Source organism: Diadema antillarum, unplaced genomic scaffold (assembly GCF_040938485.1).
Source record: "Diadema antillarum isolate AM-2024a unplaced genomic scaffold, OU_Dant_1.0 seq00000124_RagTag, whole genome shotgun sequence".
Classification (NCBI taxonomy): Eukaryota; Metazoa; Echinodermata; class Echinoidea; order Diadematoida; family Diadematidae; genus Diadema; species Diadema antillarum.
Genome location: NW_027271204.1, coordinates 727,832 through 741,518, shown reverse-complemented (window position 1 = coordinate 741,518; position 13,687 = coordinate 727,832). Strand labels below are relative to the sequence as shown.

Sequence of the window (13,687 nt, the reverse complement as noted above, 5' to 3'; positions counted from 1 at the left end):
CGGTTACCCTTCAGTGTTTCAATAATTTTATTTCTCATAAATTATGAGGGAAAATGTTGGAACCATTCGTTGCAAAACATAAAGAGGGCGCTGTAACACATCGCCCTTAGAATCGTCACATGGCATTTTGTGATGAGAGGTAAATGAATGACGCAACTTGTGTATGCGATCCCGCGATAGTCCTGCACGGTATCACACGCACGGTATCTACGTATGACCACCGGAATCTTGTGTTGTTCTCTTCGAACGCAGCCCACGCAGACCAAATGGCCAAAGTATGTGAATACTACATCTCTACACGTCTGTTTTGTTGCGGTGTTTTATAGCATCTAGTGTGAAACTACTACAGTTTTCAGCTTAGCAGAGTAAAGACCTGTCGAACGATACTGAACATGACTTCGAACGTGGTTGAGTTTTTCTTGGGTGGAATCGCTACCTGCGGCGCGTGCCTGTTCACCAACCCGCTGGAGGTGGTCAAAACTCGAATGCAACTGCAGGGTGAGTTAAAAGCCCGCGGGACGTATCATCGCCATTATAAGAACGTTTTCCATGCATTCTACACAATCGGACGCGTTGATGGACTCGCTGCCCTGCAAAAAGGTCTGGTCCCAGCACTGTGGTATCAGTTGTTCATGAACGGTGTGCGTCTTGGGACTTATCAGTGTTTAGTGAACTTGGGACTGACGAAAAATTCGAAAGGAGAGTTGAGCTATCCACGAACCATACTGGCAGGGGCGTTCGCAGGAAGTTGTGGTGCTTGCGTGGGCAGCCCGTTTTATCTCGTAAGGTTCTCCCTTTATTAGCCTCATTGTTCCTTTGTTAATAACAAACAAACAAACAAACAGCCAATGAAGCTGTTACCATATTTCATTTAACTAAACTAGGTTCTAGTCTAATCATTTTTGTTTTCTTTCCCCAGGGTGCATATAGATATCCCATGCTCTGCATGGCATGGTCATCATGGATTTGTCATTTAAAAGAGCATCAAGTACTTACTTGCATGACTAAACAGACATCGAGGCCTAGATTCTGTTATTTGTTTGTTTTTATCTCATGCACTAAATTCTGATAATTTCCACTTTGCTTAAAATTAAACGCATATTTTAAGTAGGCCTACTGACTATCACTGTGTAGACTTCTGATCAGTAGTGCGGTAAAATATAATTCAGTCTTAAGAATATTTCAGACAGTATAATTTAGAATGTCTAGTCTGTCTGAACATGGACCTACAACATAAATCCATGGTCTGAATAACGTTAGACCTCTTTGTAGATCTCTTCTATAGAGGTCTAGTTACAGTCTACAGTTGTACTGTACATCACTGACATTATTATAGCAATTAGGCAAATACTCGACAGACCTACTACAGTGTACTAGTATCTCTTATTTCTGAGACCACATGGCTACATTGTACCTTTTCTCTGCAGCTGCCTGACAAATGTTAACATACTGTATGGTGTAATACAATGTAGTTGGGGTACGTCATGGAGACAAAGGACAGAAATATCAATTGTTGTAAAGTACTTGTTCTTTAGACTGTAGGTATGACATTTTAAATCGCTAAGTTTTATATGAAGTGGTAGCCTGTTTGATCTTGGCTACTCTAAATTCCTGAGAGGAAAGAGTAAATCATATTTCATTATTTGAAGGGAGGACGGCCCTTTGGTGGAAACAAAGCAAAAATATAACAGTCCACGCATTTGCGTACTAACTACAGTACATCATCCAAACTTTCCCCAACTTCCCCTGTGCCATTCACATTAAATTTCATGCATGGTGCCCTTCCCATCCGCAGGTTAAGACACACCTCCAGGCTCAAGCACACGAGGCCATTGCAGTCGGGCACCAGCACACCCACCACGGAATGGTCCATGGCCTACGGCTCATCTACTCCAACGGCGGCTTCTTGGGACTCTGGCGTGGCCTGTCCGCTGCGGTTGCCCGGGTAACCATCGGGTCTGCTGCCCAGCTGACGACTTTCAGCGCTGCCAAGGAGATGGTCATTAAGAGCCAGGTGTTATGTCTATTTCCTGTTGTTTTCTCTCTGTCTCAAGTGCACAGCTGCTAAGTCTTCATAACTTAGAAGAGTGCTTCTTTAAAAACTTTATAGGTAAAGTGAATATCTCATCATGTCATAAAAATGAAAATGATAAAGCCTTTTTGATTTGGGGATTACTGTTGTCTAATTGGGATTTACATGTATGACACATTAGTATATCCTTGATCACTCTTAGGAACGTTCCTGATTTTGTTGTATATTGTTATTCACACATTGCTCCAGTATGGTACTCTCTGAACATTCTTCAATCTAAGTATTCCTAGCCAAGATCTAATGACTACAAACTCAGACTCAATTTCTTGTTCCCTGTCAACTGACCTTAGATTGACTGTGATGCTACCACAATCATATCTTTCCAGGTATTCAAGCCGGACAGCCTACTGGTGCCTCTGAGTGCCAGCATGGTGGGCGGGGTGGCTGTGGTGTGTTGCATGACTCCGTTTGACGTAATGAGCACCCGTCTCTACAACCAGGGCGTCGACGCCCACGGGCGGGGCCTGTACTACAGGGGCTTCCTGGACTGCTTCTTGAAGATCATGCGCAAGGAAGGTCCACTGGGCTTCTACAAGGGCTGGTCGGCATCCTGGTTCCGTCTCGGACCCCACACTGTCCTCAGTCTGCTCTTTTGGGACCAGACGAGGAGTTTGTATAACCACATGCAGGAGAAACTAGCAAGGTGACATCCGCCAGGGAGTCAGAAAACCTGTAAAAAAAAAAGAAGTTAGTGAATCCAGCGTACAGGACCATTGTGGTTTCATATGCCACATGGTGCAATACAGTTGGCTCCTGCTTTTATAACGAATTCATTTGTGCCTGCCTTTTTAAATTTGTTATAACAAAATGTAGTTTTGTGGAGTGATAGTTGTGTTTGTTGGGGGTTGGGATTGGGTTGTACATGGTTATTTGTTGTTTGTTTTTATTTCCCTCTGAGCACATTTAATCTCAGTCTTTTTAAATATGAGATATAGCACTTTATTTTGTATTCTTTGGATATTAAATCCATTAGCTGTATTCCTAGTACCAGGAGTTAATTGTACTGGGGTCTTCCCTTTTTTGTCTGGAAATACAAACTGTAGTTGATAAGACAGACAAACAAAACGCTGTTGCAATACAGGCGACTTCCATTTTGACAAATTCTTTGTAACCGGGAGTGTTCTTTCGTTACATCATTATTTCATTGTTATTGCCAAAGGAATTAAGTATAAGTACATAAAGATATATAGATGATAATATTGGGACCTGAATTTATACTATGTCAGAACAAAATTTCATGGCAGCCTTGTATTTTAAGACAGGAGCACAGAATAGTGGCTGCCAACATTGCATGCCACTTTTTAAGCTGTAACTGAAATATGTCCATCATGCACAAAGCTTGAAATTACTCAGTTGGCAATGAAAGTACTACTGCCAAAAGGCAATTTCATATTTGACCTGAAAGACATAGAATTGAAAGTCAAGTACATGTGTGTTCGTTTGTAGACTGATATGATCAGACCACTCCTTTGTATACCTCAGTGATTAAAATCTGTTTTCTACTCAAACTTTAGCTTACCCCTTTTGTCTCCAGATGCAAAGCTGATTGTCAAATTTTAACCTGTTGATGACGAGTCCCGAGTATACTCGAGCAGGTGTCTATGGAAAATGCGTCTTGTAGCAAAGTCAGTCCATCCTCAACGGGTTAAAACCAGCAGGTGAAGTAGAGTACAAGAAATATCATCATCCCTCATAGAAGTTAGTGCTGTTGTGAATTAATGTGAGGTTCTCATTGTTTAGCCTCAACAGCAGCCATTTTTGTAAAGAAACTGGTTATCGGTATAGGGGGAATATCTTACAGTGTTGTGCAAGTGTCATATTGATTGGCACATGTATACAGTGAATGCTTCATAGTGAAGGAGTTTACTAAATGCTCTGTGAACTAAACTGATGTGGGCTTAGTCTTGATCAATGGGACGATGAAGTCTCTTTACAGACTTTCTCATTTATTATATTTACCTCCGCCAAGGGAGGAGGTTATGATTTCGTTACCACTGGTTTGTGTGTTTGTTCGTTAGTTACAGTGTAGTTAGTTTGTATGTGTGCAAAATAACTCAAAAAGTAGTTAACGGATTGGGATGAAACTTGCAGGAAAGGTTGAGAATGACACAAGTACCAAACGATTAACTTTTGGTAGTGATCCGAGAATTTTGGGGGAATTTATAAAGGATTTTTGATATTTTGGCAGGTAGGGTCAATGAACTTGGGGGTTCAGGCTGCGCGTATTTGAGGTTTGTGTGCGCGCACTAAAGTGTGTGCTCTAGTTTCTGCTAGGGTGAGGCGCGCCGTGCAGCTGAGGGTTTCTGACGTAACAATTAAAGGCTTCTGTATTGGGAAATCGGGCGACTTTCAGCACACTATAAACACTTTCAGCATGCTATAAGTACGTATGGGTGGAAATCACTGATATCTCTATGGAAGAGCAAGATCAGTGATGGAAATGAGCTGCATGCTTGGCGGAGGTCTGCGCTCTCAGAGTGCTTCTCTAGTTAGACTTGTGATATATCAGGAAAAAGGCAATTTCTATGTGTCAGGCCAGTATTGATCGAAGCCAAAAATGGACTAACTTTCCACCCTCGAGCGTTTCTGTGACCAAAACAAGTGGAACACATTGTGCCATGTACCAGTATTCAGCCAGTATGCTTTTATGCTAAATGCAATAGCTGTGATGCACAAATGTATCGAAGTGTTCAGTTTTTCCTTTAGTGAATGCCTTGTTAAAAGTTTCTTTTTCTTTTCTTTTTTTTTTTACCTTACATGGATATGGTGAGTACCCATGTGGGCTTTGTTAAAAGCAGTATGCATTTTGTATGTGGGATATACATTATTTTGCATATTGCTGACAGTGATGACAAAGGCAGTACCTCCTTGGACAATGCAAATTCGTCAGTGCTCAAAGAAATTACATTGCATTCACCTTCTCTAATCAGATATGCCGTGATAAATCTGCAAAGTATCTACTAAATGCTCATCAAGATGTTCCCTCATGGCAAACAGTAAATATACCCAGCACTGTGTATGAGAAGAAATTTTACTTCTAGAAGCAAACACTGGATCTACATGTATAACTGACACTTATGTAATTGTGCAGTAATCAAAAAAGAAAAGAAAAAAGGAATGGAGTAAGTGGGCTAGCCTGTAGCAGCCTTAATCCACATGTTAGCCAACATGTAGTTTGCATCTGTCTGTAAAATTTTCTGTCCAGGTTGTGGAGGTGTATGAGGTATAGTGTTTGGATTTTGTATGAGCTGTTTTTTAGCCTTCGATATTAGTATCACTATTTTTTTCTCTCTCTTTCCCAATTTATCATAGAGGAGGGAATTCAAGCCCTTTTAACCCCTAGTCCATCACCGTCATGAAACTAAGAGCTCAAAGTAGATGTACATACCACTTATACAACTGCCAGCAATTTCTCAGGGGAGACATACATGTATTGTTCCCATCTGTATAGCTTCAGCATGCAAAGGAAAGAAACGATCTATCAAAGACCATATTGTGCTTAGTAGCAATCCTTTGTGAGGTCATTATTGCTTCCGGGGAAACAGTGCAACATTCCCTGTTCTACAGGAGAGGCACAATATCCTTTCTCCGTTTATTCCATTTGCTGTCATAGCCTCCTTGGTATGTCCATTTTCCACATAACACTTGTTTCAAAAGAGAAAGAAAGAACCGCTTTTCATCACAGTGTATAGAGTTTGTTGAGATGATCCTGCTCCTCGTGCCAAAGTGACAGTGGGTCTCCCTGGGTCACAAAATTTGTCCAGTAGCCCTAAATTTAGGGCAATCCCTGCAAACCTCTGTTATATTTTCTATTTGAGAATGAAGTATTCTAGAAAAGTCTTGCATTCCACTCCCTTGACTACCAACCGAAACATTTATGAGCGACGACATCGCTCCACCCAAGAGCCAAGCAGGATGTGACTCACAGCATTGCACTGTGGTGACTGTGTTCACATTTTGTTTCCTTTTACTCCAAACAATCTCAAATGTGTTCATTCCCCAAGAAGTTTTTGGGCATTCCAATTGGGCAGCAAACAACTTCTGTAGTACAATGTAAAGAAACTGTTCAGGTGCTGTCCTAGACTTCGCTCATTTCAACTCCGTATTCCCCTATGTCGCTGTTCTCAAATGACAATAATCATATATGGCCTTTTTTACGATCAGTGGTGTAACTTTTGTACTCGGAGGGTCAAAATTTCAAACAAAATATTTTTTCATTATTCTGTTTGATTCCTGTTTGAAAGTATTCAAATTTTTGAAAAAATAACATTTCAGACCTTAAAGCTGAAGGGTTATTGGTGTAATTTAAGGAAGACCCTGGCTCCTGAAGTAAATTTAAGCAAAATTTTGCTTTCATGAATTGCACTATATTGACAAAACTCTGTAATCAAATTTCACCATGCAAAGTTTATATGGTTAACAACAATATATAGTTTGTGAATCAAAACTATTTGGGGGTTGAATATAAAGTGAATTTTTAAAAAAATACATGAGATTTATAAATTTTTGCTAAAAATACCAATTGACGTGTAATTTTTAAGATTTTAACTATTTATTGGAGGGCAGGCCAGGTCAAACCCTTACTATAACAAGTCTTTAAGAAGGGCTACCTTCCTATGTAGGTTAAATGAAATTCCAATCATTTCTTTAAAACTTGGATTTTTCACACATGGATGTTTCGGAGGTGACAGTTAACATATTAGAATGTTTCGGAGGTGACATTAATATTAACACTCACTTTTTTTGAGAATAAGTGACAATGACACAAAAACTTCTTCTTTTTATCAATGTTTTTAATGATTATAACTCGAGAACAAGAAATTAACTCCTGTTTCAAGCAGATAAACCACACAGAACAAGTGTTTTTTTACACTTCATTAATTAGCATGGGTACCGGTAGTTTGCCTTCCATTTGGACGAAGGATGTAAGCTAAATATTGTAATCTGAAGAAACATGGCATTCCATTTTCTACCTTAACTTGAGATGAGGGTGTGAGATCATTTTAGTAATGTTTCTTTGCTCTCTGAACATTTTATTCCAAAACACCAGGGAAGAATCACTTCGTTTCGGAGGTGACATTCAATGTTAACATTGTGTTGAAATATTAATTTACAGTAAGAATATGATGGACATAAGCTAGATATTGTAACCTGAAGAAACATGGCATTCCATTTTCTACCTTAAATTGAAATGAGGGTTTAAGATCATTTAAATGTTTCTTTACTCTCATAATATTTTATTCCACAACACCAGGGAGGAATAACTTTGTTTCGGAGGTGACATTCAATGTTAACATTGTGTTCATGTATTCATATACATGTACATTGTAGTATGTCCCCCCCCCCCCCCCCCCCCAAAAAAAAAAAAAAAAAAAAAATGTACAATTAGACTTTTGCATTGATAGCACCCAATATGATTAAATCAACTAAATTCTACTTTGGGGTCTTAAATTATAACATCTTAGCTCTATTTTGCAGAAAGCCCCAGTCAATTTGGTTAAATGATCTCAAAGAAATGTGGATTGTTATAAAGGATGTTAGGAGTCTGATTCTTCCAAGTTCAGCACTTGGATGCTCTAGGAACTGCATATTAACGTGTAAACACATGCAGAACTTGGAGGGAAGGGATTCCTCACATGCTCTACAAAAATACTCAATTCTCTTTGACCTCTGAAGCAAATTGAATGGGGTTTTCTGTAAGGCGTGGGCAATGAGTTATAGTTTCAATCCCTTACAGATTTTGGATTGATTCACTATCTTTAAAGTTATCGTTGCGGAGGGTACCACTGTAATTTTTTGGCGGGGACATACGGTATGAATACCAAAAGCAAAAATTCTTATTTGACTTGTGTACGTTTTTGTTTGCACATAGTTTTTATAAATAGATTACGTGTAATTCAAGGATGTTCATGAATTCTTCATCATCCTTTATAGCCACAATACAAATGTTATAATACTGGTGAAAGGTGTTTGGTTCATCTGGGATAAATTTTCTATACACCAGATTCATTTAAACTGTTGACATTACTAAAATGTATTTTACATATCATTTGAATTGATTGAAAATTACCTGCAAATCATGCATATTTAACAGTCACTTTTGAGAGTAAAAAGTACATGTATATGATAAGAAAAAACATTTTATTGTTTTTGAGGTGACACAACACAAAGACAACCCAACTTCTCAGGTGTTAACTATTTAGTGAACATTCATGTCTTTCCTCATGGCTTTAATTTTCAAATATAAGCTCTTTCTTTCAGTTCTTACTTGTTATTTTGTTTGGTTATTCTCTTTCATGATAATGGATACCAGCTAATGTTGTTTGAGATTGTAATTCATACTAATCTTTAACAGGTTTTTACAGTTTGGTTAAGACAACAGTTTGTGTTTCCCAGCTGAAGAGAGCAGCATAATGCTTTTCTGTGAACTTGAGGGGAAAACTTGTTTTTGTTCAGTAATTTTCCCCATCAACTTCACAGAAGGTCCCGGACACAAACTGGTCTCAAATAAACCTATAAGGGACCGAAACTGGAAAAGGACAAGTTCACCTCAATAGACATGAGGGTTGAGGAAATATATAATAGCAATATTAGTAAAACACATCAGTGAGAGTTTGAGGAAAGTAAGGCAATCCATTCCAGAGTTATGGATTTTTAAAGTTTCTGCTCAGTCAAAGCTGAATGAGAAGACTTCTATAGCTTGTGATGTCACATGTGTACAAGGATATAGAGAAAGTATCAAGAAAATTCAACATTCTGTATTTTCACTTTTCTTGCATAACAAAAGAACACATGACTTCTCTCTTTTGGAAGGCAGGGTGAATAATATTGCCCTATAATACATCAGAAGCAAGTTGAAGAAATGTGCACTTTTTTCAAAAAGTAAAGTTTTGTGAAATTCACTTATATTTTCCTTTATATATCGTTGTATGCATGTGACATCATACACTGTCGTAGTCGTCTCATCCAGTAGTGATTGCGCAGATACTTAAAAAAACCCATAACTTTTGAATGGATTGTCCAATTTCCCCCAAACTTTAAATGATATGTTTTTATTGTTGAACATTTGCATTCACTCAATCCACATGTATATGAAAGTGGACATGTCCTTTAAGAAACCATTTTCTTTTCCTTGAAATTCCAGTACTTAAAGCCAAATTCTAAGATAAAGCATAATAACAAAACAAGGTAAACACCTAATCAAAAGTACTGAAATAGAACTACAAATCTTCTTTTTTTTAAATCTTTCCCTTTCCAGTCCTGAGGACTTGTTCCTCTGTTCACTTTAGTTGTCACATAACTTCAATAATCTTGAAAAATACAATGTCATAAACAGTCGGTTCAACTTGGAAAATGTAATAATTATTGTCGTATTAAAAAAAAAAAATCACATAATTTTGTTTATGATTACCACGTTGTACATTGTATGGAAAAACAACAACTATGAATTCAAGAACAAGTTGTGCACCAGCTATTAGGCATGTGGCCTTTTTGTGGAGTGTGATTATTTGATGATTTTTTTTTAAAGATTGTGGACTAGGGCATGCATGAACTGCCACATGTATTACTTTGGTATCAAGGGAATTCTGGTGAGCTATGTATACAAAAGTCACTTCTGTTGTGATGATTTTGTAGATATTAACTGTATTAGAAAATGTTAATAGATAGTGAAAAGGAACCGAAGTCTTGCCTTTCACTATCACATAACAATATGGTGTTAACAAACAATGTCACCTCCGAAACACAAGAAAAAGCAACCTACAAGGAAAGCTGTGATTGGTAAATCTTCCCAACTAAATTGCTTGTTGGAAATCAAGCTTCTAAGATGAAAGCATAGATATGTTTACTTAACTAAGGCAGGAGAAATGATTTTAATTACAATATTATATATACAACAGATGGGTGTATTTTGTGCATTCTCATTGTTAAAAAAGTGAAAAAAATGTAAATTTGCCCTAAAACGTACAGTCTGGTAATAAAAAAAAGAGTGAGAGTGTGGTAGTTGACTTCTCCACTTTGAGACTTATGTTACTAAAATAAATGAAACCATTGGTGTACATGATATGGTTTCTCTTCAACAGAAATGAACAAAAAATCTTGTTAACAGTGTTTTGTCACCTCCAAAACAGTAATTTTTAGTTTTTATTGAATCTTTTATTAATCCCTAGAAAATTCTCACTTCCTGTTGCCATATTACTATTGTCATCCAAAAGAGATTCCTGTCAATTGGAAAGAATCAAACAAAATTGCTTTGTCTTCGAGAAATTGTCAAATATAATATGCCTGTTGTTTCGGAGGTGACAATTGTTTCGGAGGTGACAAGTGTTAACGGAAAATTGTAAATTGCTCCGAAATAAAAACAACAGGCTATATTTCTACTACCTTCCTTCAGAGATAATGTGAGGGGATATGTTACATTTTTGCAAATGTAATGTATAACTGATGTCAACAATAAAAAAATTAAATACATAAATCTGTTGTCTCGGAGGTGACAGAAATGTTAACGGAAAAGTTACATAAATTTATAAACGCTCACCAAAAAATTATAAGTTATTTGAATTAAATAATCTTTGGTTCAAAGTTAAGTCGGATTGATTACTATTCTGTTTTGATGGAAATTAGCAAAGTTGAATTTTATAATTGTGAACAAGAGCTAACTCAAAAGAGGGGTTAATTGTTAACGGAAAATGTCACCTCCGAAACATAAAGTTTGGACAATTTCAGTATCTAAAGAAGACAAAGCAGAACCTGGTAAACATAATAGTTCTTAATGTTGGATACCTGTCTATCACAACAGCAACAAAAATAATGAAAAGGAATAAACAATTTAATATGCTAGCTCTGACAAAAATACTATGTCAGAGTGAGTACACCAAAAGTGTTGGATTTCAAGCATGTAAGTGCCTGCCACATCTGAAAGAAAAAGAGAGGAAAGTTCATTAAGGTACCCAAGGTAGACACTGTGGGTGGTAAGTTTATGAGAAAAAATAATGCACATCTGTCAGTGTATAAGAAAGTTATACACCAATTAGTGCCAATACTGCGTTTTACACCACTGATTGTAAAAATGGCCATATCTTCTCATGCACAGAATGTAACTCTGAACTGGCTTAGTGCCTACTTGCCCAGGGCAGGTAAATTTCCCTGTCAGGCAAGTGAAATGTAGCACACTTGCCAGTTTTAGCCCGTAATTTGCCACTAGGCAAGTGAAAAATTTATTTGTAGTGCAATGTTTGATGGTTATGCCAAGAGTGCCCATGATGTGGCTTTTCTTATTCTGTGACACAATGGATTTCAGCTTTTTATCTTGCTATTGGCTCTTTAGATATGATAAAATTAGTATTATTGTTATTGTTATTATTATTATTATTGTTATTATTATTAGTATTACTGTTATTATTATTATTATTATTATTATTACTACTACTACTACTACTATTATTACTATTATTATTATTAATATTATCATTATTATTATTAGTATCACCATCATCATCATTATTGTTGATTATCATTATCAGTAATAGTAGTAGTAGTAGTAGGGGTACTAGTAGTAATACATGTAATACCATTATCATTGTTTAGTATGGTTACTATCTTTATCGTTATCATCAATCATCTCTACCTGTTGTCATTAAATGACCAGTTATTCTACTCTTTCTGTCAAGAGAGTTTTCACTGTGAGGTAAATTATCCACGAAAGACATGTATACAGCTTGTCTCTAATTCTGCGTGTTTGCCCTTCTCTGCAAGGTAACATGCAGTTTCATTCTTATTCTGATTATTATTAGTATTGTGTATGGCATTATTGCTATTATTATAGTATTTTTACTAATTATTGTTATTACAACTTACTACTATTTCTATTGTCATCATCAGTCAGAGTAGTACAGTCCAACCTGTCTATAGCGGCCACCCAAGAGAGACGAAAAATTGACCGTTGTAGACAGGTGGCCGCTGTAGACAGGGTATTCGTATACGGCAGGTGTCCGCTATAGACAGGGTGTTCGTATACGGCAGGTGTACGCTATAGACAGGTGCTTGCTATGGCAGGATTGACCGTTGTACTAGTGATATCATTACCATTACTGTTATTTGTTACAATTATCATCAACATTATTGCTATCATCTTTGTCTGTTTGCAGATAAGAACACTGAGTATAAGAGTATGATATACGTGTCCAGCATCATATTTCTCAACCACAGCTACCGTTACATAATTATTCAGATTTCTTTGTCCGTTTTGCGATACTCTCACACTTTTATGAGAAAAGAGAATGTATCGAAGAGAATGTATCGAAGATGATGCGCCATACGGTTGGCAAGGAAATGCTGTAGTAAATAGTGAGTTTGTGTCAAGTTATATGACAATAGAAAATACGTGAATCTCCTGCACAAAAAGATATATAATGATAACAATAGCAATAGTAATGTCTCCATGTACGCTGTTGACGATGTTTTCTCGGAAATATGACATTTGCTCCTGTGACAGTTGCTCCGATCTTATTTTCTCCAAGGACTCGGTGTTATGGTTAGGGATGTGATATGATTATGTATTTAGTTTGATGTTAGGGCTAGGATTAGGGTTAAGGTTATGTTTGTGGGTAGAATTTATGTTTGGCTTAGCGTGTAGATATTTCATGGGATCGATTGTCGCCGGAGCAAATGTCATGGAACCGTTTTCTGAAATCCCATGAAGTGGCTGACACGTGTTAAGTGCAATATCCCTGGTGAAACGCGACCAAATCGACGCGTAAATATTGTATGCATTCAGAAAAAAAGAAGAAAACAATTATTGTCACATTTTGAAGTGCAGACAGTTAAAACAAAGTAGGAACGTTTTTTTTTTTTTTTTTTTGTTATTGTTTTTTTTTTGGGGGGGGGAGGATAAACTCATCTATCCCAATTGCAGATGCTACAGCAATATCAATCATTTGTACGCATGAAAAAGCAAACGTAACATATTCGTTTGCAACTGAAATTCGTCTTTGACTATGTTTTACATCGTAACGTGTGTCACGTGTTCTCTCATAGGGTAATCCCAAATAACTCGGAGTCGGAGAGTTTAGCGTTTTATTTGTGGACACATGAATGATGCAGTCCCCTCCGGAGGACAGAGCCGTAAGGAAAAAGATGTCTTACCGTACTGCGCAGTCACTGCTTCTCACGCAGACTCGAACGAGGAATAATAAGTCCATGATCTTGTCCACTGACCCACTACACCTCATCATAAATGTCATGTACAATGTATTCCAATATTTCTGTAGGAAATGAAACTTTAATGACTGCGCTACAGATGGTAAACTGTTCAATTTCCGTATCCCTTCTGTTCACTTTGTCATCTCCTATCTAATATCTTTCGGTAAAATACCCTATCTGTTCAACGTTGATCAACCATTATGTACAATTTATGCTTACTCAAGAATTTTTTTTTTATTTGCATTTTTAAATCATCCTGCAGGGTTGAAAATGGTAAAATTATATCAATGTGATTGTATATAGTGGTGATTGTATGTATGTCTTTACTCTGTAGTCATAATCGTGAAACGATTAATATGTGCGCTGTCGGTGCTAAATGTGTTCTGTAAAAGCATT

At 37.1% G+C, this 13,687-nt stretch overlaps 1 protein-coding gene across 1 annotated transcript; it reads left to right on the top strand.

Moving 5' to 3' along the window:
* The first annotated feature begins 392 nt into the window (after window positions 1-392).
* Window positions 393-2,739, top strand: LOC139727281 (solute carrier family 25 member 35-like). The gene is made up of 3 exons (XM_071638236.1): window positions 393-782; window positions 1,796-2,014; window positions 2,419-2,739. The coding sequence occupies exons 1-3, from the start codon at window positions 393-395 to the stop codon at window positions 2,737-2,739; spliced, it is 930 nt and encodes a 309-aa protein (XP_071494337.1).
* Window positions 2,740-13,687: the final 10,948 nt, after the last annotated feature.